The 26,138-nt window shown below is 34.1% G+C and overlaps 4 protein-coding genes across 4 annotated transcripts; 1 reads left to right on the top strand and 3 right to left on the bottom strand.

The window, feature by feature from the left end:
• On the top strand, window positions 1-2,873 carry LOC118052104 (uncharacterized). The gene is made up of 5 exons (XM_035062943.2): window positions 1-858; window positions 1,211-1,295; window positions 1,401-1,570; window positions 1,754-2,028; window positions 2,436-2,873. Exons 1-5 carry the CDS (start codon window positions 483-485, stop codon window positions 2,610-2,612), a joined length of 1,083 nt encoding a protein of 360 aa, XP_034918834.1. The 5' UTR covers window positions 1-482; the 3' UTR covers window positions 2,613-2,873.
• A 1,001-nt stretch (window positions 2,874-3,874) lies between these two features.
• Window positions 3,875-5,311, bottom strand: LOC118052115 (polygalacturonase inhibitor). Its single transcript, XM_035062955.2, has one exon. The coding sequence runs from the start codon at window positions 4,993-4,995 to the stop codon at window positions 4,015-4,017; it is 981 nt and encodes a 326-aa protein (XP_034918846.1). The 5' UTR covers window positions 4,996-5,311; the 3' UTR covers window positions 3,875-4,014.
• An 11,301-nt stretch (window positions 5,312-16,612) lies between these two features.
• Window positions 16,613-18,247, bottom strand: LOC118051257 (serine/threonine-protein kinase BLUS1). The gene has a single exon (XM_035061889.2). The coding sequence runs from the start codon at window positions 18,245-18,247 to the stop codon at window positions 16,613-16,615; it is 1,635 nt and encodes a 544-aa protein (XP_034917780.1).
• A 4,566-nt stretch (window positions 18,248-22,813) lies between these two features.
• LOC118052124 (polygalacturonase inhibitor) lies at window positions 22,814-24,119 on the bottom strand. Its single transcript, XM_035062967.2, has one exon. It carries the CDS (start codon window positions 23,919-23,921, stop codon window positions 22,938-22,940), a length of 984 nt encoding a protein of 327 aa, XP_034918858.1. The 5' UTR covers window positions 23,922-24,119; the 3' UTR covers window positions 22,814-22,937.
• Between the last annotated feature and the right edge of the window lie 2,019 nt (window positions 24,120-26,138).

Here is a 26,138-nt window from a genome sequence, read left to right as displayed (position 1 = left end):
ACAAAAGTCGCAATCAGGCAAATCAGTCTTTACATTAGTGCTTGACCCCATTTTGTCTTCTCGGTCTCTCTCCCTCTCTAACTTCTCTTTCTTTCTCTTAACTTCCTTGCAATGTCTTTGGTTTTTTGAATCTGATAATATTTTATTAATCTTTTCCCGTGTTTTTATCAGATCTAAATTCTGTCTTTGTTCCACAATTTTGATTTTTTATGATAAGTTCTCGATAAAAATCCAATCTTTTCTCTCATGCTCGTTCATTGAAATGTGGCGAATACTTGAGAGAGTGCTGCGAATATAAACTCCTGTGATTATTTTAAATCAATCCAATTCTAATCACATTGTAATCTCAATTTTTCTCTTCAAAATTATTGTTTACTCGGAAAAATAACTTCTAGGTTTCTTTTAAATTAATCAAATTTGGATTAAGTTCTCATAAAGTTCATTCCTTTTGAGTGATTGCAATTCTGGGTTTCTCTCAAGACATGGTAACAGTCAATATAGGAATGCTTCATTATTTAATAGACCACATTTATGGAGCGTTTATGCACAGAACCAAAATAAGCCCACCTTTCTTTTCTAGAGGGTGGGGTGGTTCAAAGCTTGAGCTTTTAGAGAGAATGATTAAGGACTTATTCCCTGAAGTTGAAGGCCAAAATTGGCCTCCAAGTTTAATACAACCTATTTGGAGAACAGTTTGGGAGACCAGAAGTGCTTGTTTAAGAGAAGGTGTTTTTAGGACTACTTGTGATGAGCAGTTGATTAGTGCATTGCCTCCTGAGAGTCACACTGCAAGGGTTGCTTTTCTTGCACCCAAACATGTCCCACCACAGAAGATGGCCTGTGTGGTTCATCTCGCAGGTAAAACGGTGTTTCTTTGAATCTACTTGAATTTGAATATAATAGCCAAGTCTTAGATCAAATCCCCAGTTCTTAGTTGTGAGTGTATGTCAGTAAATTTAGATATTATTTTTATTTGGATTGGCGAAATTGTGAATTAGTGGTTTCTATGTGGTTCAGGGATTGTCCGTAAAGTTGGTTAAATGGTTGTTTTATAGTTTCAAGTCCAGTTTAATGCTTGTGTAAAAAATGTGTGGTTGATTGTAAATTGAATGGGTTTGCCTTTGTTGGCAGTGTGAAGAATGCACATGACCTCATTTCTGCGTTAATTTGATGGCTATTAGGGAGTAGATGCTAAACCTTCATTCTGCAGGCACTGGGGACCATTCATTTGATCGGAGATTGCATCTTGGTGGACCATTATTGAAGGAAAATATTGCAACCATGGTGCTAGAGAGGTTAGAGTTAATCTTGTATTGTTAGTCAATCCAGTGAGGTAAATCTTTTTTATTGTATTGTGTAAGCTACAGATGCTGTATTTGATTTGAACATCGAATTTACAGCCCTTTCTATGGACGGAGACGACCCATGCTGCAGCATGGCGCAAAGCTCTTGTGTGTTAGTGACTTGCTTTTATTAGGTAGGACAACCATTGACGAAACACGCAGTCTTTTACATTGGTTAGACTCTGAGGCAGGGTTTGGAAAGATGGGTGTTTGTGGACTGAGCATGGGTAAGAACAATTGGTTTTACAATTATTGGTTGAACTTGACCCTTCTTGGGGACAGTTGAGAAGTAGACTGATTAAGTTGCTTAAAATCAACATGTTAGTTTAGAATTCTGAAGGACATCAAACAATGTCCAAGGTTTTGGTCCATTTTTTTCTTCAAAATCTTGATGCTCTTATTGAATCTAGGAGGAGTACATGCTGCAATGGTTGGATCACTGCACCCCACACCTGTTGCAACCCTTCCTTTTCTTTCTCCACACTCTGCTGTTGTGGCATTCTGTGAGGGGATATTGAGGTATGGCACTGCATGGGAGGCACTGAGAGAGGATCTTGCAGTGCAAAAGCCTGCAATGACTCTCGAGGATGTGAGAGAACGGATGCGAAATGTGCTGTCTCTCACAGATGTCACGCGCTTTCCAATTCCCAAAAATCCCAATGCTGTAATATTTGTTGCTGCAACCGTAAGTATTGTATGATGATACTTAAAAACTTGTGGAATTGGTGATTATCTCCTTGAGTCAACCATTATTATATTTCTAGTTGGCATTGGTATTGATTTCTTCACCTAGTTTCGTATCATGTTTTATAATGTCCATGTTTTTGCCAGTAAAACTACGAGTTACCATGCCAATTTATAGTTTGGACAGCCAAGCCTGTCATGCAAACATTGAACCAGCAGATAAGAACTTCTCAGACTATTTAGCTAATTTTTCGACTTGGATTTGAGGAATTGTTGCTACCTTGGATATTCATGCATCATTCCATTTTTTGTTTTAGGCTGCTTCTTCTACTTTGTACAGTTTTCAAAAACCTTCGTACTAAATCTAATATTAGTTGCTATCTTAATCAACTGCAATTATGTTTTTAGGATGATGGATACATACCAAAACACTCTGTTTTGGAGCTTCAAAAAGCTTGGCCAGGCTCAGAGGTGAGATGGGTTACTGGTGGACATGTCTCATCCTTTGTTCTGCACAATGATGAGTTTCGGAGAGCGATTATTGACGGGCTTAACAGATTAGAGTGGAAGGAACCTCCATTTTGAAACGGGTCACATATGAAGAAGATCAAAATAATTCTTTTTGGTAATCTTCTTCACCCGTAGTTCTTGCTAAACTCGTACAATGTATTACCCCTGATATCTTGGAGCATCCCCTGAAGAGAAGGAAAAATGGGGGGGCTTTTTAATTATTTGTTTCCTCTTGATTGTAAAAGGAACTTCACTGATTTAGGGAATAATATAAGTGATGTCATTGGAACTAACTGCAATAAAAATTCTGGAATAGTCACGGAAGATCGTTTTTTAGTTTGGTTATGGGTTCCGATTATGTTTTAACTACCAAATTGGTGGCAACTTCAATCGATGCTTTGGAAACTTGCATGTGTGTTAAATTAGGAAAGCGTTGCATGTTAAATTATTTTAATAGAGTCTTTGGACTTGGTGAAAAAACCTTGGCATTAAAATATGCAGCTTTTGAGTCAATATGCACTCCTGGTTCCAGGATTTTGTGTAGATCATCTGGGACTTGCTCTGGAAGGCTGAAATGAGATAGGACTCGTCCCACCAGGTCACAGGAGCTCCTCGCATAAAACCTGTTCTTATAAATCAGGCATCATATCATGAGCTCTGGTGTACATTCTGACTAAACTAAGGTTATGAAAAGACGGTGAGAAAAAAGAATTTGCAATCGTAGGCATTTTTTAGAGACCTAGAGTAGAAAGAAGTGGAGGAAGACGGAACTCCTAGCGTTTAGAAGTTCGTCTGATATTATCTATGAGTACATGGTAGCTTCAGCTGCAGCCTGTAAACTTTGGCGTTTTGGACCTTTTGTTGAGGAGCTGGAAAAGAAGCTATAAGAATGTTTGGCAGTCTCCCCCATCTCCATGGAATCATTAAAAGGAAATGTCAGGTTACAAACACTGCCTTGCCCCATGTCTCCTCGGCCTTGTATTGGTTTATTTAACTGATAATTGTGAATTGGAGAAACGAAAGAAAAAGAAGCTTAAAACCAAAAAAACTCATACCACTTGGTACATATGAGTGGCAAATCCATACTCAGAGCATCTTCTCCTTTTATATGCTATTTTAAAAAATAAAATAACATTTATATAGCTTTTTTACCATGTATATACTAATAAAAAAAGCATTTGAAAAGTTAATTATATTGGAATGAAATAAATAAGTTTTTTTATTTTTTTTAATGATTTTAATATTATTTTTTCCATGTAGTTATATTTAATTGGTTTTTTTTTTTTTGTATCACTTTATTGATTTTAGCTTTTTTAAAAGATATATAAGAATAACTATTGTAAAAGAGAAAATGCAGTTTAGTAATTTATTTAACTCGCCTGGAGCATGAAAAACAAGCAAAAAAAACTAAAATATTATATTTTTATTTTTGATTCTCCATTTAACACCTGAGTTGGAGTTGCCCTCAGGCCACTGCCTATTTGCAGCTTGCCAGTGGAGCGCCGCACAAGCACCTGTTATGGAAATATGCGGTGTAATCGAAGGTCTGTAATTTACCACCTTGGGGAATCTGACCGCAAAGCCTGTTGTAACTCACGTTCAAGGACAGGTGATTTAACTGAGTCATCTGAGTAGGAATGCTCCCGAAAATCTTATTGTGATTAACATCCAAATATGTCAAAGTGTTGGGAAACACCACCTTCGAAAGATTAAACTCCAGCAAATTCCTGGAGAGATCCACACTTCCACTAGTTTTGTTTGGCCCAAAAAGCATGGAAGCATCACCTTCAAGTTTGTTGCGTGAGAAATCAATCAAACGAAAGTCTGTGTTGTCTAATGAAGCAGGGATTTTACCAGAAAGTTGGTTATGAGACAGGGAAATACCCGGTACTCTGCCTGCAAAGTTGCCAAATGATTCTGGGATTGGACCAGTAAGATTATTCCTATCCAATTCAAGAATATCAATTTCCGGCATTAAAGCGAGTGAACTTGGTATTGATCCTGAGAGGCTGTTGAAAGACAGGGTCAATACTCTCAGATTCTTGAGTTTGCTAAGAGAGTCAGGTACTGGGCCAGTGAGGTTGAGGTTGCTAAGTCTGAGTGAAATGAGATGTATGAGATTGGAAATGGAGGGCGGTATCGGGCCTGTAATATTTGTCAGCTTGTGGAACTCAAGGGTCTCAAGATAGGGCAAGTCCCCGACTTCAGCAGGGATTTCACCAGAAAGGTCGCCAGAAAAGATTCTCAGGGAAACAATGCGGTTGGTGGTGGCGTCACACTCCACCTGGTTCCAAGATGTGCAGCAGTCCGTGTCCGATAGCCATGAGGCTAGGAGGTAAGGATCACCAAAATGTTTTTTAATTTGGAGCAGAACTTGTTTATCATGGGGATTGCAAAGTTCTGAAAAGGAGAGTGAAAGGAGATTGAGAGCAAGTAAGGAGATGAAGAGGGCTTTCATGGTTGGGAAATCTGACAACTATTTTCTGTTTTGTGAGAAATGATATGCTCCGGGGTTGCTATGTATAAGGAAGGATGGGGGCACCATGCGAGGCATTATTGTCTTGGCTGGTCATCAAGTTCATTGTTGAAAGTGAGAGCTCAAATGGATGCATCCTTTGACTTGGATTTTCTGGAAACAGATCGAGCGAGAGTGCAGCAGCCATCGAGCTGTTAAAGAAATTAATTTTTTATTTTTCTGACAGTGTATAGTGATTAAGGATAGGACAGGGAAGACCCTTAATAGCACTACATTCATACACTAATCCTTCCATCTCTGGAGTTTTGGTATATGGCTTCTCCTTTGATGCTTATCTTTATGTTTAGCAATTAAATATTATATTATTAAAAAAAAACTAAAAGAGGGTGGAAAAGGAAAAACACTCTGCACACTGACACGGACGGTCCTTTACTTTTCTTAACAAATCTTGAATGGGTATTACCGTGTCAGTTTGCCACTATGCATGGCTATCTACATTCAGCAGATTTTGACAGGTTGACTGGTCAATTGCGATGGCTTTGTTTCTTAGCTCACATGAGCTGTGAAAGAAATGCTGAAGGTTACAGAGGCTGAAAACCAAAAAGAAAGAAAGGAAATAAAGAACAAAACGTTTTGGCTGCTTAATCTGCAGTACAAGCTTTCTATATTGATTGTCTTGTTAATTTACAATGAAGAAGCAGAAGGAATATATATACAGGTATCAAGGTTGACTCATTAGCCTTTCCCATGCAGAAGGAATTTGTGCCCACGCACAGTAGCATGAGTAACAGATTTTGTTATAACAATAAAGGAAAGCATAACTACCTATAACTGTAAAATGAAATAACTGATTGTAGCTGTAAAATGGAAAAGATTACTAATCATCCTTTTTCTTTTAACAACATTACATCCTCCTCCTCGTTCTTTAACAGCCCCCTGCAAGATGGAGCATAGTAGTTGACAATGCCCATCTTGGACATATGAGAAGATAATAGATATGCAGGCAAGGCTTTTGTAAACACATCTGTCAATTGACATTTTGTAGACACATAGGCAGTTTGAAGGACACCGGCTTGGATGTTGTCATGAATAAGGTGACAATCTAACTCAATATGCTTGGTGCGTTCGTGAAAAACAGGATTCGAAGCAATGTGTAATGCAGCTTGGTTGTCACAATGCAGCACAACGGGGTGAGGATGAGAAATATGAAGGTCTGTTAGAAGGAAACGCAGCCAAGTAATTTCAGAGCTAGTGATGGCCATGACACGATACTCAGCTTCTGCTGACGAGCGAGAGACCACAAATTGCTTCTTGGATTTCCAAGAGATTAAAGAGGAACCAAGGAAGATGCAGAAACCAGAGACAGAACGTCTAGTATCAGGACAAGATGCCCAATCGGAATCACAATATGCTGTGATATCCAGATTATTTGCTGAAGAAAAGAAAAGACCCTGGCCTGGAGCCCCTTTGATGTATTTCAGGATTTTGAAAGTTGCAGCTAAGTGAAAATCAGTAGGATGATCCATGAACTGGCTGAGAATTTGGACACTATAAGAAATGTCTGGCCTCGTGATGGTTATGTATAGAAGTTTTCCAACCAGCTGCCTGTAATATGTAGCATTAGATATAGGATTGCCCTCTTCTTTACTGAGCTTCAAGTTATGATCCATAGGAAGCTTAGAAGGTCGAGACCCGAGAGTGCCAAAGTCAGCAAGAATATCTAAAGCATATTTTCTTTGACAAATCTGTATGCCTTGTGAATTGCGGGCAATTTCAAGTCCTAGAAAATATCGTAATTGGCCCAAGTCTTTGATTTTGAATTGCTTGTTGAGAAAGACTTTAAGATCTTTAACAACAGCAGGAGAGTTACTGGCAACAATAATATCATCGACATATACTAGTAAGACTGTAAATGATCGACTGTCTTGCTTGATGAACAAACTATAATCTACCTTGGACTGATAAAAACCGAACTGAAGTAGAGAGGTAGAAAATTTTGAGTACTATTGGCGTGAGGCCTGCTTTAACTCGTAAAGACTTTTAAGCAATCTACAAACTTGATGAGGATGACCATGAGTGTATCCAGGAGGACGTTTCATGTAGATTTCTTCCTGTAAATCGCCATGAAGGAAGGCGTTGTTGACATCAAACTGATACAAGCCCCAACCTTTCACAGCTGCTATGGCGAGGAGGCAACATACTGTAACAAGTTTAGCAACAGGAGAGAAAGTTTCGTGATAGTCAATACCTTCTTCTTGAGTGTAACCCTTGGCCACTAACCTTGCCTTATCAGCTGCCATCAAAATTGTATTTGATTTTATAGACATATTTGCAGGCAATAGGTCTCTTGCCAATAGACAGATCAGTCATGATCCATGTTTGGTTATCCTCCAGAGCTTTCAATTCATCTTTCATGGCCATGCACCAATGAGGATCATTAACAGCTTGAGCATAGGTTTGTGGCTCGGTGTGAGAAGAAATTGAAGCAGAGAATGCTTGAAAAGGTAAGGAGAATTTACTGTATGCAAGATATTTACTCAAAGGAACTGCATTACCTGAAGGAGCCTCAGTTGTGGTGTCTTGGATTGGATTGGATGAATTGAAGGAAGCCAATTGACAATGAAAATCCTGCAAGTATTTGGGAGCCTGTTTCGGTCTATCAGATTTGCGAACAAGAAGGTGAGATGGAGAAGTGTGTGAAATGGGAGGTGAAGAGGAATCAATATCTAAGGATTGTGAGTCAGGTGAAATAGTTGGGGTTGAAGATAAGTTTGTGGAAGTGGAAGGTGAAGGAGAAGTGTCAGGAATAGAATTTGGCAAAGGTTCTAAAATGGAAAAAGAACTAGGAACAGAAAACTGAGGTGAAGTAAGAAGAGGCAGAGTATCAGAATGGAGAGAGTTGGGAATAGGTAGGTTGAAAGGAAAAATTTGTTCGTGAAAAACCACATCTCTAGATAAAAGAATTTCACGTGTTTCCAAATCTATCAATTTATAGCCTTTGACCCCAAAAGGATAACCAAGAAAAACACACTTTCTAGCCCGAGAATCAAATTTCTTTCTACCCTGACCTATAGTAGTTGCAAAGCAAAGGCAACCAAAGACCCGTAGGTGGTGATATGTGGGACTAGTGTGAAAAACTGCCTCATAAGGTGTTTGATTGTGTATTAGAGGAGTAGGAATACGGTTGATAATGTATGTGGCAGTGAGGACACAATCATTCCAGAACTCAAGAGGTAAACCATCTTGGAATCTAAGAGCTCTAGCGATATTTAAGATATGCTGATGTTTTCTTTCAACTATGTCATTTTGCTGGGGAGTTTCTACACAGGTTCTTTGGTGAATGATGCCATTTGTATGAAAAAAATCTTGCATGTGGAATTCGGCCCCATTGTCACTTCTTAGATACTTAACTTTAGCTCCAAATTGAGTGTGAATAAGATTGCAAAAGGATTCTATAAATTTACGTGTGTCTGACTTATGGCTGAGCAAATAGACCCAGGTACTACGAGACAAGTCATCAACAATGGTTAAGAAGTATTTACTCCCGTCATAAGCTTCAACAGAACATGGTCCCCATAGATCACAATGTATAAGTTCAAAATTGGAAGAAGATTGATGCAGGCTAAGATTAAAGGGGAGTCTATGCTGTTTTGCCAATGGATAAATTGAACAAGGAGCTGTATTAATAGTAGAACGTGGAGTTTTGATTACAACAGGATCTTTAATTAACTGTAATCTGGAATTGGAGATATGGCCAAGGCGATAATGCCATAGATCAAAAGGATGAGTGTTTAATGTGGTATAAACAGAATGCAGATGGTGATTGTCAAAATACTTGGATAATTTGCACATCAAGGCATCTGGAGATACTTCAACATGCTTAAGATGGTAGAGATCATGCTTCATTTCACCCAATCCAATCGTCATCCATGACATGAGGTCCTGCAGAAAACAAGCAGTGGAAAGGAAGACAAAACAACAAGAAACATTTCTGGTTAATGTTGGAGCCGAAAGAAGGTTGAAAGTAAAAGAAGGAACACACAAAACATTCTCAAGAGTGATCAATGTGGAGAGTTTGATTGTTCCTATGTGTGTGACTGGAACTTCTTGGCCATTTGGAAGTTTAACATTATAGGACACAGTAGTTGTTATTGCTGTAAAAAATATGGTGCTGCAGATCATATGATCTGTAGCTCCTGTGTCTATGATCCAAGGAACATTATTGATATCAAAAGATTTGTGAGAGTAAGTAGAGAAGCAAGTTGTGATACCAGACATTGATGGTAGACTCGTAAAGTTGGCCATTGGAGAAGGTGTGGCAGCTGGACTTTGTTTTTCATGAAGCAACTGCAATATTTTTTGATACTGATGTGAGATCAAATTCATCTTGTCAACTTGAGTCTGAGGTAGATCTTCAGCTATAGTGACGTTGGATTGTCTGGTATACATGTTTGGTCGTCTTCCCTTGTTATGTAATTTATGACCAAGAGGATAGCCTATCAACTTGTAACATTTTTCTGCTAAATGTCCACTCATATGGCAATGGCTGCAAGTAGGCGGTGTAGCATTTCCTGCCTTAAAACAGTCTTCTAAGAGATGTCCTTGAATCTTGCAATGTGGACAGTAGGGTCTGTTAAATGACCTGAAGGTTGTGGAGGTGTTTTTGGCAAGAAAAGCCATTGACTCAGGAGCAGACGTATGAGATAACATTTGGTGTTGTTTCTCCTGTTGTTGAATAAGAGAAAAAACTTTGCTGACTTGTGGTATGGGATCCATCAACATGATCTGATCTCTCACATTAGAATATGTATCGTTTAGACCCATGAGAAACTGGATTACACAATCCTGTTGGTATCGATCAATCAACATTTTCATCTGTCCACAGGAACACTCTGGCATGGGACAATGTAAGGTTAATTCATCCCAAATTGTTTTAAGCTTCCCATAATAAACACTGACTAAATCATTTCCCTGATTTAAGTTGGCTAGAGCTCCTTTAAGTTGAAATATTCGTGGACCATTTTGCTGGGTAAGTCTCCCACAGAGTTCATTCCAAATCTCATAGGCATTATCAACAAGAATGAAAGAAGACTTTACTGAAGGACTTACAGAATTATGAATCCATGAAACAATCATGTCATTGCATCTTTCCCACGCTTCTAGAAGGGGATCATTGGGGTCTGAAGGTTTTGTGATACTACCATCAACAAAACCAAGTTTGTTCTTGGCTCTAAGGGCTCTCTTCATGGCTCTTGCCCAAGTAACATAGTTTTCTGTGGTTAAGGGATCAGTTACCAAACCAAGAACTGACGTATCTCCATGATCAAGTCGATATGGATTGTTTGGGTCAGAGAGGTTATGGAAACGTGAGGTTGATTTTGTAGTGAATGGTGGTATTTGTTGGTTTTCAGCATCTTTTTCCATTTTTAGTTAAAGAACCGAAGCTTTGATACCATGAAAGAAATGCTGAAGGTTACAGAGGCTGAAAACCAAAAAGAAAGAAAGGAAATAAAGAACAAAATGTTTTGGCTGCTTAATCTGCAGTACAAGCTTTCTATATTGATTGTCTTGTTAATTTACAATGAAGAAGCAGAAGGAATATATATACAGGTATCAAGGCTGACTCATTAGCCTTTCCCATGCAGAAGGAATTTGTGCCCACGCACAGTAGCATGGGTAACAGATTTTGTTATAACAATAAAGGAAAGCATAACTACCTATAGCTGTAAAATGAAATAACTGATTGTAGCTGTAAAGTAAAATGGAAAAGATTACTAATCATCCTTTTTCTTTTAACAACATTACATCCTCCTCCTCGTTCTTTAACAGGATCTCAACTTCTACATCAGTTAAAGAGAGAGTATGGGTATCAGAAAAACAGATTAAATAAAAATGGTTATTCTGAAACATGGTTCTTTAACAATAATAGCGGTTTTATAAAAAAATTATGATTCTGAATCGTGCTTCCTATGTATATATAAATATAATTTATTTATTTTTAATGACATTCGCTCCTTAAAGAAAGAAAAACTCTAGAACCTGAAAAAAAATCTAAGAGAAAATAGCCCTAAATAACTCAAAATATTATCTAATTTTCCATCAAAACACATAATCATCGTTTGCAGGAGACATAGATAACCTTAAATATATTATTATGTTGCGTATAATTATGTTATGTTATGTTACTTTTCTAGTTAAAAGTTATTTTTATTATTACTAGTTTTGTAATATTGGTTTTACTAATAATCATATTAATTTTAAATTTACTTTATATATTATGTATTTTTATACTTGGTTTATATAAACATGACTGGATATCGTCAAAAAAACATATAAATATGTTGTTTAAAATTTCAAATTATTCATTAATAACTTGAAAATACACAAATAACAACAATATTTTAAAAACACACACATTAATTTGGGATTATAATTAACAAATAAAAATAAAAATAATGTTAAAATATCACACTTTAAATTATAAGTTTGAAATTTGATGATTTATGATTTTATTTGGTTTACCCTTCAAATAAAAATGATGTTTTGTTTCTTTGCCAATAAAATATTAATGGTTCATTAAAATCTAATTAATCATGATATCTTTCCCTCCTCCTACATTTACAGTAACAACATTCTCCATGCAAGCAAAGGAAGCAAGATAAGCATAAGGATTCTAAAGTTACTGGAGGTGGAAAGAATTATGGTGAGATTATTTTTTAAAATAATTTTTAATTGAAAATATATTAAAATAATATATATTTTTAATTTTTTAAAAATTATTTTTTACATTGTAACATCAAAACAATTTAGAATATAAAATATTAATTTTAATTCTTTTTAGAAATACTATTAAAGTGCAATTCCAAACATCCCTTCAATGAGGCTGCGATCCAGCAACATTTGAATTATTAATTTGGAAGTGTCTATTAACCTGTTTTTTATATTTAGCATCAGCAGCAGCAATAATAATAATAATAATATAGTCTTCACAAAAGTTAATATCCTTTAAGACCTTCTATAATCAAAGTGGCAGCAATTTAGTAACATTAGAATTTTTATTCTGTAAATGCGAGTTAACCGGTTTTTTCTACTCAGTTTTTCTCCAAACCAAGAAATGTTAATTATTAGGCCTTTGCTAAGCTCAATTTTTTTTACTTTGATTTATTAAATTTTTTCTTCTGATTTTAGGGTTTCTAGAAGGCTCTGAGATTTTCACTGAGGAAATTATATTTAGGGTTTATGGATTTTACTGTATAATATTAATTAGTTTAATTTGATTCTTTGCCTTTTTTATATATAGTGAAAACAAATTGAATGTTAGGTTGCGGGATTCAAACTCATCATAAATGCAATTGGACTCTTCCTCTCTTTTTTATATGATTATGTATATATTTTAGTGGTAGATTGTATTATTTTTTTTCTTTAATTATTATGGTGCTGCTTTGAAGTGAAAATCTTGCAACAGAATCCGGATTTCATCTTCTCATTTCGCGAACTGTGCAAAGCCTAAAATTGAAAATATAGTACTCTTTTTTTTTCTTTTTCTTTTTTATCTTCAATTTTCCTTTTCCTTTCTAGAGGCAGATGGCCAATATTATGTCTAGTATATTGAAAATTTAAAATTAACAAAAATAAGTATATTAACAAAAAAAAAAAAAAAAAAAAAAACCTTAGAATACAATGGATGTAGATTCCTATTGGCTAGTTACATCTATTCTTAGAACCTCTCCACCACTGGGTAATCAAGTGAGCTAATTAACAAAATCTAGATTAAGTAATTATGATTAACAAAAATAAGTTAATTAATAAAAGTCGAGATGCGCACAAACTGATCCGGACATGGAAAAAAAAATAATTAACATCATAATTAATACAACTTTTCACGGTATAAAAAAATTAATTATGCATGTTACAATTGATTCATGTTGCCTAGTGTTCTAGAGTTTTTATTTTAATCTATCTTTTCATTTAGCCTAATAGGTTCTTAAGTAAAGCAGAGAACATTTTTCAAATAGATAGTGATCTTGAACACTACTTAGTTTTTGGTGGATTTAACAGGTTTGTAACTTCACTTAGGACCTGTAATTTTTTAATATTTTCTATGAAACTGAACTGGGAAACTTTTAGTTACAGATTAGGCACTGTCTAGCTTCCAAGAATATTTTTTTAAGAATTACAGTTTGAAAAAGTTTAGGAAAAATAATATAATTTTTTTTAAAAACGGTTATTTTAAATCATGATTTTAATATAATCACGTTTCAGAATTGCGTGATTTTAATATAAACACCGTGGATTCTGTTGACAGTTATTTGCAGCCATGGAATTATGATTCTACTGCATATGGTCCGTGGGAGGCCAAGACATGTCCCTTGTAGTAGCCTTCCCTGTCCTTTTTTTTCATGTGCTAACAAACAACAGTATGCTTGCCAGAAAGAAACAGGAATCCCAAGAAATAAATAAAAGTGAATGCACACACTATATCTAAACCGAAATCCAGTAGAACAGAGACAGATAAGAACTACATATGGGTTTTAATCTAGCAATCAGAAACCTTCCTTACCTGTGCCATAAATTAGAGATAAATTAGGACAGAAATGCTGATAAATTAGAGATAAATACCACCTGCTCAGATAATAGGACTCAAAGACGGTGTTTTGAACCAGCTACGTATGAGGTAAAATTCAGTATCTTCAAGAACCAGTTTTTCTCCGTTGTTACAAGAAACAGAACACTCTTCCAGACGAGTGCTTGGCAGTTTGTTTGAAGAAATACTGTTATCATTTGCTAATAACAACGGCAGTTATTTAACACAACCACTATTTTTATTAGCTTTTTTTAAAAATAAAAAATAAAACCACGTTTCCGTTAGCGGTTGAGTAAAAATATTATATTTTCCCAATATTTTTCTATCTTATGCTATATCCTGATTTTCTGAGAGTCTGCCGTGAACCCAGATGGATGAAAAGCTGAAATAAGAAGTCACCGATTCATGTCGCGGCATTCGATGTTATGTTGCCATTACGTCCAGTATTCAAATAATGACTGGAAGTCAAAACCATAATTTATTTTGGATCATATTGCCACTTATCAAATTCTGTCTTGGTTGATATTATTCTTACACAATAATCCAGTTTTCCACCAAACAAAGGATGGAAACCGTAATTTATTTAGCTAAAATTGTCAGAACCATAGGGATATTAATGGGATGGATTATCATGGGAATAGTTGTTAGAACAGCTCAGTTTGGGAAATTGATTTGAGAAATATGCGACTCAAAGGTTGATCTACACAGGGTTTTTTAAGTTGAAAAAAAATAAGGTTTTAATCCAATGAATTTGATTGGTTCTATTAAATTAAATTATAAAATAATTTAATTTAATAGAATCTCATCCAGTTAATTTCAAAAAAATTTCTTTTTAAAAGAAAAACAAAATAAAATAGCTTTACATGGTGACTTGGGAGTTAACTCTATTCAACAACTCATATTCTTTTCTTTTCTGTTTTTTATTTTAATTATTAATATAGGTGTTTGGGTTAATTTGAGTGTATCTATATAAGTTTTAAGTGATCATGAGATTTATAAAACTTAAATTAATAATTTTTAAAAAATAAATTTAAAAACTAATTAATTAAAATACACTCCTCAAAATCGCCATATTGTTTTCTAGTCATGTTCCCAAACCGGTTTAAAATCTGACAAAAAGTTAATTATTTTCGGAAGACCTTCACTTTTGAAATTGTGTTTAGGAATTTCCATTAGGTTTCTCAAGTTTGGGCCCATAACATGACATGAAAACCATCACATAGCTTATTTAAACACCGTTGGCCCAACCCATTATTAAATATATTCAAATTAACCAGCTGGAAGGAATGGAACAAATTTTAAAAATTATTGATTTTTGTTTTTGTTATAAATTATTATTTTTTTGTATTATTTTGATGTAATAATACTAAAAATAAATTTTTTAAAATAAAAACAATATTATTTTAATATATTTTAAAATTAAAAACACTACACCTCGTCTTTTGACATTAAAATAAAAAGAAAAAAACGAGAAAGAAAATATGTGAATTGTATGTGCTTCACTAATTTATTACAGAAATAAGGATTATTAGATGACATCAATATTAACAGACTCATTATGCCATATTCCAATCTATAAAAACAATATCAAGTAGTAAATCATAAATGACAGCAACTGCCTGAACTTTCTAAATGGTATTGGAAACAAAATCAATAAATAATAAAAAATAAGAATTATTAGTATTTAACTAACCTAATTTGGAAAGAAAAGGAAACTCAAAAATAGCTAGGAAAATAAAGAGAAAAAAACAATTATCAAGGAAAATACTAAAAATTAAAAATCAATCCTTTTTAGGTCTAATTTGAGTACCTTCCCAACCTTGGGTTACATTTTTGTTTCGAGAACCTTTACTTCATGATTTTTTCTATTAATTACCTGCATTGATATTTTTTTTTTTCTATTTGTTTACCTATACTCATAAAATTGGATCAATAAATACCTTCATCATTTTTGTTATTAGAATTCTAATGTGGCAGCAAACTCTTTGTCTAGTTAATTAGTCCAAAATTAATGATATTGTTTTATTTTTAATATTTTTAGAGAAAATAACATATAAAGTACTTGTACGCTTACTTGATATTAATTATATTAAACATCAAACGCGGCCTAACTTATTTTAAAAAGTTTAAATTTTTTTATCAAAAATTTTATTTTATATATATTTTAGATTGTTTTAATGTACTAATTCTAAAAAATAAAAAAAAATATTATTTTAATACATTTCAACATAAAAATATTTTTTAAAAAAAACCACTAATTATACTTCTAAATATGTCTAAGTTGTACAAATACAATTACTCAAATAAAAAGAATTATAAAGTACAAAACACCATATATTATTTATCTATAATTTCAATAATAAATTAAAAACAATATTATAGACACGATATGGGTTTTTGATTGAATAACATAAAACTATAACCACAAATATTAATTTTTCAATTTTATTCAAATCCAAACCAAAATTATTTTCTTTAATCTAAAATAACCTAGCCATTCAAGTCATATCAGACAAATATCCATCCGATTTGGATATCATTGACATGAAACTCCATGAAACTGCCAAGTATTAATCTTGGCCAAATTCAAGTCTGAGGAATCCATGGTGTCTGCAACATTTATTAATAAATTGTATGGAGATAAGGCAAGTCCCTAAATATATGTGTGTGAAATTTTCTTATATTATGCTGAATTCTACGTCAACTTCTACCAAAAGCACAAAATAAATGCATCTGCTCGAAGATAATACTAACACAAAACGCAATTTTTTTTCACATCCTGATGTGAATTTAGCTCCTCTCGGAGGCTGAACCCAACATCAGGATGCAACTCATGAAAGCACTGCATCAGACTTTAAAAACAAAAGATCATATTGTATAAGAAAGTGGCAGAAGAGGCAATTTGTTTTTAACGTTTGCTAAAACAGAACAAACAAAACCAAAGAGAAGTTGAAAAAATCTCTCTCATAGCACAGGAAACCAGAAGCTTGGCATACCAAAATACCCATCTTCTAATCAGTCAATATCATCAAATGCTGCATCATCATCATCATCATCAGCAGCAGCAGCAGAAGAAGCGTCATTATTTGCACCAGAAATCACAATTTTAATATTTTCCAATTCCATCTCCAACTTCAGGTTCTTTTCCTTCTCAAGGTCCAGCTCCCTCTTCAGATTCTCAATCCTCTGCACCAATTGTTCCTCTCCATCAGCCTCCCCGCCCAACAGAGTAATTATGCTTGCTACTTGCCTTCTCTGCTCATCCAAACTCCTCTTTAATGCCATTAAACCCTCTAACACTATCCGCTCTTGATTAAAGTCCTCAACGATTCCTTCTATTCCGCTCATGTTTTCACCAGTATGATCCTCCACTGAACCCTCCAAGTCACTTGACCCGATAGACGCCACACTGAACCCAATGTTCGTGTCCGGAATGATTGTTTCACCCCCAAAACGAACCATTTTCACAAATGAATCATCTTCCGAATCACTACTGAATTCCGGGACAAGATTGAATTCATACTCATTTAGTTTCCAACCACTGATCCATCTAGTCTTCTCACTTGGACCAACTGATTCAGGACGCTCTTCTTCTTCTTCAACATCAGTGCCAGCAGTAATCTGGTTTGGTGTCCCTTGTAAAGCCTTGAGTTCTTTGAATGTGTCTTCAACATTAGGTAACCCATCGAAAACCTTCTTGATCAAAAAGTCTAATCCTCTACAGTTCTTGAAGAAAGAATACTCTAAAAGCTGATCAGCAGAAGGTCTCTTTGAAGGGTCTTGATCAAGACAAGAAGCAACCATATCTTTAAATTCTTTTGAGAACTTCTTGTTCTTGAAATCTTTCTTGTGCTTCTCTTCATGATAATTAGAGAACCCAAGCCTCTTATTTATCTTCATGATCAAAGACTTCGATGGAGGAAGGTCAGAGAAAGGAGGTCGACCATAGGCTATTTCCAATGCAGTAATACCAAAAGACCATATATCAGCCTTGAGACTATAACCTGCATCTAAGTCATGTATAACCTCTGGTGCCATCCAATATGGGGTCCCTGCAACATCAGTCAACCTCATTCTTGATGAGGGGGACAATGGGGATGATCCCACAACGCTTCTTAAGTCGTAAATCGAGACCGATTTGCCACGATCTGCAAGTTTTATGCTGCCATTTTCTGTGTCTATAAGAATGTTGCCTGCCTTGATATCTGTGTGTATACGGCCTTGATCATGAATATAACACAATCCCTGGAGGGTTTCTTTGAGAATTATTGCGATGCTTAGCTCTGGTAGTCCGTCGGGGAAGTGAGAAGAGATTATAGGCTGGAGAGAGCCAGCAGACATGTAAGGCATAACCACCCAAAGATACCTATCAACAGCAAAAGAAAGATGGGATGCAAGAACGTTAGGGTGTGAATGAAGTAACATGGTTTTGGTTTCACGTCTGAGACCATCAAAATCGGCTGGATATTGCTCAAGATCAAAGATTCTGATTGCAACGAAAGTTGACTTGCTGATGTTGTGGATACATATTGCTTTGTGAACTGTGGCGCTAGAACCAGTACCGCCAATCTCTTCCAAGAGTCTGTATGCAGTTGGGTCTGTTGGGTACTGAAGTCGAGCTTCGGATTCTTGGTCCAGTTCATCTGCCATGGATGAAGCTTATTGTGGTTCGATCTTGATCTTCAATGGGTTTAATTCGAGTGAATTTGTTGGTTTCTTGAATAGGGTTATGGAGTGTTAGGGAAGTTTTCTTGATAAGGAGGATGGTTTGTTTTGGAAAAAGAAAGAAAGCAGGTAATTTGCAGGGTGGTTTTCTGGCGAAGTCTCAGGTTCGAAAGGGAGAGAGAGCGGGGTGATTGTGATCTTTGAGAAATGAGAGTGAGAGGATGCATGGGATGAGAAATGCAAGACTGCTTTTTATAGCGCAGGGGAATCAACAGAGTTCTGTTCAGCCTGAGGAATTTAAGCCTCTGCTGGGCTTCTTGTTCCTCATGGTTTGGGCTTTTTTCTCTCTTTCAGAATAACAAATAGGTCTCGAGAAGGAGAAGGGATCCATCCATAAAAATATCGGTTTATGAGATTTTCTTTTTTTATTGGTTAATTTATAAAAAATACTATTTTTTCAATATATATATAAAGCTTTTAACAAATGATGCATTTTTTAAAGTTTGTTTAAGTGTTTGTGTTAGATATAAATCATTCCATCTATGTTAATCATGACCATCTTTCATCCAGGTTATGCCAATGGACTAGACCGTCCGTCCATCGTCCTGGGATCCAATAACCTGGCCTCATCACACAGTCTTGGCAGAGCACGCCAAGAACAAAGTACTCCTAAGCTATACTCCCGGGGCTAAATGTTTTTGTTCTTTTTCATTTTTTTAAATAATTAAATTACTTTATTATCTTGAAATAAAAATCAACTAAACTCTCCTACAAAGCTTTTTGATCCTTTTACCATGATATTTTTTTTGTCAATATCAAAATTATCTAGAGGTATTATTGTTCATATATTAAATATTATTAAAAATAACTTTATGGCACATGCATAACATGTTCTGGCAAGTGGTCGGTCCCCGTACTATTTGGGTTGATCGTATGGTGTTGTCCGATCACCAAATCTTATCTTTTTTGACAATATTTGAAAGGTTTTGACATCTTTAATGTGGTGCAATGCATGCGCCATACACACCTCTGGTTTTGATATTATCTACCATTTTTTTTCCCCACTTTGATTTTCATGTCAACCCCTTTAAAACTTCATACTAACCTCTATAATTTTTTTCTTCTTGACATTTGGTCTCTATCATTTTAATTAATATTTTTTTATTTTAAATAATCTATAAAATCAAAATTCTTTTTTAATTTCACTTCCTTCAAAATTTTTTTATCTTTCAAATTTAATCTATATTATTTCAACTGCTATCTTTGTATTGTACTTTGTTTTTTACCTTGGTAAGTTTTTTAAGTTGATATTTTTTCATGATTTCATCTTTCATTATTAAATTGGTTGAGAATTAAGCTTTTTAATTAAACCAAGATTTAGGATTTCATAGGTTATGTGTTTTAGATATTAGATTAGGTTTTAGAGGTTCGTGTGCAAGTTGCTCGATTTTTATTTTCCTTTGTTTAAGCTTTTTTTTTTTAATTTTCATCATTCAATATTTATTTATTTAGAGATTGGTTACATTCTTTTTATTTATTTACTTTCCATAGAATTCTTTATTGGTCTTAAAAATGACCCTGGTTATCTCGAGTCTTTTTATTTTCCATTCTATATTAGTTTTTTTTTTTTTTGCTAATTCTTTAAATTAATTTTTTTTATTTCATCATTCAATATTTGAAATAATGTTTTTAAACAATTTATAGAATGAGATTTTTTTTTTTCAATTTCACCCCACTTTAAGTTTTTAATCTTTCAAATTTAATTCTTATTATTTTTATTACTATTTGTTTTATTTGAGATAATTATTTTTTTTACAATTTCATCCTCATTGAGTCTTTTTTCCTGATAAATTTCTCATTCTTTTTATTACTATTTCTTTTCATTGGAAAAATTTTTAAATTGATAGTTTTTTTCCATCATTTAATATTGGATTGATTGAAAATTAAGTTTCTTGAGTTAACTCTAGTATATGATTTCACGAGTTTTGGGTTTAGAGATTAAATGAGGTTTGGAAAGTTTGTTCAAGTTTGCTTGATTTTTTTGCTTTTATTTAAGCTCATGTTTTTTAATTTTCATTATTCAATATTTATTCAATAGAATATTTGGTTTTTTCTTTCTTTCTATGGGATTTTTCATTGATTTAAAAATAAACATTATTTTCTCAAGTCTTTTTATTTGTTGTCCTTTATTATATTTACTTTGTCTTATCAACATTAAAAATTTTTAAATAGAGCTTCTTGATTCATCACAAATCTAGCATTTAATTGGTTACAAGTTTGAAACCTTAGCCCAAATTTAAAAGGTTCACTAAAGTTTGCTTGGTTTTTTTAAAAGCTGATTTTTTTATTTATTTCATCATTCAACATTTATATCATTAGTGATTAGGCTTTGTTTTTACATGTTTTTTTTTTAATTTTATTATTCAATATTTATATCATTAACAATTAAGCTATGCATTTTCTTTATCTTATCTGTCTTTTATATGATTTTTTGTGATTTTTAAAAATGATATGGTTACCTTGGAGATTTTTCATTTGTTATTTTTGGTTGGATTTATTTTGGTAAATTTATTAAATAAATTGAATCAGATATTGCGAGCAGATCCCTAGCAACAAGTGGACTCGTTGGCTAGTCAGTGCTATCCAAATATTTCTTAACGAAAGGATAATTTATTATAGTTATTTTTAAGATAATTTAAGTAGACATAATTTTTTTTTATAATGGTAAAGAAACTATAAATAACCTGACCGCTGTTTTTTTTTATTCTATACTTTCATTATTTTTACAAACAAATCATTATATTGATGTTTATTAACGAATTCTATTTACTTTTAAAATAAATTTCTTACATGATAAATAAAATAATTAAAAAAAATTAGGGTATCCATCATGCATCATATTTTATTTTATTTGGAATGGTTGTATCGTCATATTTGTACCATTTATTTTAATTAAATAAAAATAAAGCTTTTATAAAATAAATTTGCAAGAGAAAGAATTTGAAAAAGAAGAAGAAGAAGGTGTTATTAAGTATGGCCTTTTGGTATTTTACTTGCGTATTGAGTTTTGTCGTTCTAGGCTGTCTTCTTGAGCTTCTGATTTCCCAGCCACATGTCCCACGTCATGTTGCGTCAGTGTGATTGGGTGACGCTCACGAGCTTTCAGGATTTATAATTCCATTATCACGATACTTTAAAATTCGCTTGCTAAATTCTAGATGTCTTTGAAAGAGAATACAAGCCTTGACTTCGGGAAATCTTTTCATACCTCCCCACCAAAAACATCACTACCAAGAAATAATTAGAGAGCAACATCTTGGTGCTTTGACAGGTCAGTTACAAGTAATAATTTTGTCCCTCTTATAAATTAAATACAAAAATTATTAATATTAATAATGCAAGCATTATATATCATAATTGATAATGTTCTGAAAAATCCAAGTAAAATAAAAATAGAGCTTCTAAGTTAAGTAATTGGTTAATTAGTTGATTTTAACAATCTCATTTATTCTTCTTAATCAAAATTATTGATAGCTTATACTCTATGCATGGTAGGTTAAGGTAACTTGTAACTAGTATCGGTAAAAGATCCTTTTTAGTGGGGGCGGGGACTCTCTAATATTTAAATAAGTATTTTTTAGCAAGAGAAAATACAATAATATTCTAAAGAGAAATACTCAGAGAATATATATACAGTGGTGAATGAAGATTGTGAACATTTGTTATGAAAGTCTCGTGGTGTATTTATAACTCATGAGTTTTGTTGTTTTGTGAAGAAAAAGGTCTGAAATGCAGTTTAACCCTCATAGTATTTAATGAAGGATAAATATATATTATATTTATATTAATGTTTGATTTAAATATAATGAGTTTCTGAAGCACTTTTATATACTTAAAAGGTGTAAATAAATTAGAGTTCAATACGTCAAATGTAGCTGAGTTTCCAAAGAGACTGAACTATTTTCCTAAGAGAGGTGAGTTTTTAATTCTCTTGGTGAGCCTAAGGGAAGCTGGGTCTGTCCTTTATTTTAATCCAAAGGAGATTGGGTTCGTCTCTTGAGTGTGCTTCAGGAAAGATGCTCATTTTCTTGAGCATGTTTAGGGGGGATGGTATGGTCATTCACTCGGGTGTGTCCAAGAAAAATGCTCATTCTCTCAGGTGTGCTCGGGGTTTGGCACATTGCCAAGCTCCAATTGTTGCTGGGTCTAGAGGACATTTTCAATACAATGTGCTTGTGTTTCAAAAATTTATATCCGTAAATCTTTATTGGTCTAATGTTTTTTTTGTGGTAAGATATACTTTTAAAAACTTGGTTCATCAATAATCTTTTTCTATGAGAGATACTTGAGAGTCTGTCATGCAGTTCTTTACAGAAGCTCTAAGTTGAGAACTGCTATAAACTAGTCTTGGGCTCTTGTTGGAATCCAAAACTTGGCACTTGGTCTCTAAAAATTTTGTTAGCATTGTCAATTATTGGTTTTTGTAAGATAGCGTAATGCAAGATTCAAAGTTCTGTGGATTCAATGTACTTGAATTAATACGAAGAGAAATTGAAAACAGAGATAATAATAGATATTGCTTATCCCTGATTGATCTTATCTTCTCAGTACATTTCGCTTTCAGAAATATTGCAAATCCTTATTCACACACGAAAACGCTTCCTTTTCCACTGTTCTATTTGCAGTTTTCAAGGGGAACCCCGCACAAGCACCTATTATGGAAATATGTGGAGTAATCAAAGCTCTGCAGCTTACCACCTACAGGAATCTGGCCACACAGCCTGTTGTAACTCATGTTCAGGGACTGCAAAGGTATCTGAGTCATCTGTGGAGGTATGCTTCCGAAAATCTTGTTGTGACTAATGTCCAGATTTTCCAAGCCACTTGGAAACACCACATTTGACAAATTGAATTTCAATATATTCCTAGAGAGATACACATTTTGAGTAGTTTTGTTCAGCCCAAATAGCATGGAAGCATCACCAACAAGCTTGTTGCGTGATAAATCAATGACGTTGAAGCCTATGTTCCCTAATGATGCAGGGATTTCACCGGTAAGCTGGTTGTGAGACAGGTAAAGACCCGGTACGCTGCCTTTAAATGTCCCAAATGATTCTGGGATTGAACCTGTCAGCCTGTTCCTGTCCAAGTGAAGAGCATCAAGATTTGGCAGCAGAGCTAGTGAGCTCGGTATTGATCCAGAGAGGCCGTTAAAAGACAAGTCCAAGAATGTGAGCTTCTGGAGTTTGCTAAGAAAGCCAGGTACTGTCCCGGTGAGATTTAGCCGGTCAAGTCTGAGAAAATTTAAGTGTACGAGCTTGGCAATGGCAGGTTGTATGGGGCCTGTAACATCTGTCAGCTTGCGGAATACAAGGGTCTGGAGATAGGGCAAGTCCCCAACAGCAGCAGGGATTTGGCCAGAAAGGTTGCCAGCAAAAATTGTTAGAGAAATGATGCGGTTGGAGGTGGAATCACACTCAACTTGGTACCAAGCTTTGCAGCAATCAGTGTCCGATTGCCATGAAGCTAAGAGGTATGGATCTCCAAAATGTTTTTTGATTTGTAGGAGAACCTTTTTGTCCTGGGAATTGCAAAGTTCTTTTGAGAGGGAGAGTGAAAGAAGAGTGGAAATGACAAGGGAAAGGAAAAGGGTTTTCATGCTCGCTCTAGAAGACCTCTTCTTTTTGCTCTACGTTTTTTGATAGATGGAATGCAAATGTTCTATCTATTTAAAGGGTTCTTCTGTCTTCGATATGTTTGTATGGTTACGAGGTATGATCTGAGGAAAGGCTAGACAGCTCAGAGCTGGTTTGAAGAGGGAAAGTCCAAGTAAATCTCGGCCAAAATATTTGACTAACCTAAGGTGAAGACACAATACTGTCAGATCTCAATGTTCTTGTATCTCTTTACCACCGGCTTTCCAGCTGCTGGTTTATATATTAACCATGCTAGTGAGTAGTTCGTGTTTGTCCTGCTAGTTGTTTATCTTAAATCATAGCTGCCTTAAGTATTGACTAGGTTGCGCAGGAATTTATTGAGAAATTAAGTATTCAAGTTGCAATTCTTAGCTATTAATTATATTTATTTTGGATACCTTCCAACATTGACTTATCCTTTCCCCCCTTACCCCGCCTAATTCCAAGTAGATGATAAATTTAAATAATATTGTAAACGCAATTGAAATTATATTTTTTAAAATATTATTTTAATATATTTATAAATAAAAAACACTCTAACTATAATAGTTACCGTATTTTTAAACATAAATTTCATGTTTGAAGATTAATTAGCTTGACCGGTCTATACACACATACTTAACGCTACATACGGTAAATAGTTATTTTCAAGAGCTAAACTAAGAGAAAGAACTCGTAAACTTGAAAAATTAGCAAACTTGAGTCAACTATGAGCCACGTTCGTTATCTCAGTTTATAGATCATATAAAGGCACACACTCCAAGACACCTTCGTTATCTCAGTTTATACACACTCCAAGACACCTCCACCAAGTAATGTCAAATGAAAATGACATTATCAAAATGAGATAAAGGTTGCAGAGGGCATGATCTGGGTGCTTTGTTTGGTTTCGTCTAAAAAGTAACGTAAAATGTCCTCTCTTGTTTTTCTGTATTAATTAATCATACATAACTGTTCACATGTCTATCCTTGGAAACACCGTAACTTAATGTTGATGCAGATACTTTGGTAATGGAAATTTTGATGCCTCTACTCATAAAGATTTTCTAATCTAAAGTGTCTAGATTTTTTAAAAAAGGCTAAATTGTATCCACTCTCTTAAACTATGGCTCGAATAACATTTGATCTTAACCAAAAAGTTTTGAGTGATTGGTTTTGAATAAATTGTTTGATTTGATTTAGTTTATGTACTAATACAAATTAGTAGTAACCAATTATTGCATGAGTTAATTGTATGTGCATTTTCAAGCAATAATTGATAGTTAATGATTTAAATTAACAAATATAGTAACTTAGTAGTAGATGAAGTTGGAAAAAAAATCACACATAAATTGGATTTTTCTTATAGTTTATTACAAAACTAGGTCGGGTGAATTGGGCTGAGTTTATGTCTAAGAGCTCTTGAAAAAATAAGTTTTTTGTGAAAAAAAGATATATTTGATACTTATGTTAGTACTTGTATGTGGAGGAGAATGTAATTTGTAGAAAAGAAAAATAAGAGCATTTAATGTGCGTATCTAGTTGTAAATAGCTTTGTGGGGCTCTAAAGAGTCTATATGATTGGTTGAGTTTATGACTTTCTGTTGTGGGGAGTCTGTGTCTTCAAAGTTGGTCATAGTTTACTTGTATGACTAAGTGTATTTATACACCTAGCCTGATTTCTTTTTCATGGAGAAGGAATTATGTCATTGGGCAACCAAGGTAGTTCATCGATTGATGTCATATTGTGCCATAAGTTCCTAGCATATGATTAAAGGAGAAGTTGGTGTGTCATATTTTTGTTATGGAGTACATTTATTTTCATTGGAGTTCATGCAGGTTGATAGGTGTAGCAAAAACATAGCTAGGTGATAAAAAACAAAAAAAAAAAATAATGTATGCCTATACAAAGTTTATGCATGTGAAAAAAAAAATTTATGTATGCTACACATTAAAATTATCTGTACCTGTAAAAATAAATTTATAAATATGAGAGAAAAAAATAGAGAGAGAAGAGAAAATATAAAGAGGGAAAATTGGATTGGTCACTAGATTAAGCTTAGGTAACCTGGTTGTCTTAAGCATCTTGTAAACATACATCTTCCTCTTAAGCTATTTAAAAGGAAGAAAAACTTAGAGTGTAAAGCTTACCTGTGTGGTCATGCCTTTGAATTTTTGCCATTTTTATTTTTATTTTTTGA

Source organism: Populus alba, chromosome 16 (assembly GCF_005239225.2).
Source record: "Populus alba chromosome 16, ASM523922v2, whole genome shotgun sequence".
Classification (NCBI taxonomy): domain Eukaryota; kingdom Viridiplantae; phylum Streptophyta; class Magnoliopsida; order Malpighiales; family Salicaceae; genus Populus; species Populus alba.
Note: the sequence above shows the minus strand (reverse complement) of the source record. Positions and strands in the feature narration are given on the sequence as shown.

What these genes read in the sequence shown, in the direction of transcription:
- LOC118052104 (XM_035062943.2), top strand. Translation starts at nt 483, where the DNA reads ATGGTAACAGTCAATATAGGAATGCTTCATTATTTAATAGACCACATT. An exon ending in GCAACCATGGTGCTAGAGAG is followed by an intron (nt 1,296 to 1,400) that starts GTTAGAGTTAAT and finishes TCGAATTTACAG; the next exon opens with CCCTTTCTATGGACGGAGAC. An exon ending in TAATATTTGTTGCTGCAACC is followed by an intron (nt 2,029 to 2,435) that starts GTAAGTATTGTA and finishes TTATGTTTTTAG; the next exon opens with GATGATGGATACATACCAAA.
- LOC118052115 (XM_035062955.2), bottom strand. Translation starts at nt 4,995, where the DNA reads ATGAAAGCCCTCTTCATCTCCTTACTTGCTCTCAATCTCCTTTCACTC.
- LOC118051257 (XM_035061889.2), bottom strand. Translation starts at nt 18,247, where the DNA reads ATGGCAGATGAACTGGACCAAGAATCCGAAGCTCGACTTCAGTACCCA.
- LOC118052124 (XM_035062967.2), bottom strand. Translation starts at nt 23,921, where the DNA reads ATGAAAACCCTTTTCCTTTCCCTTGTCATTTCCACTCTTCTTTCACTC.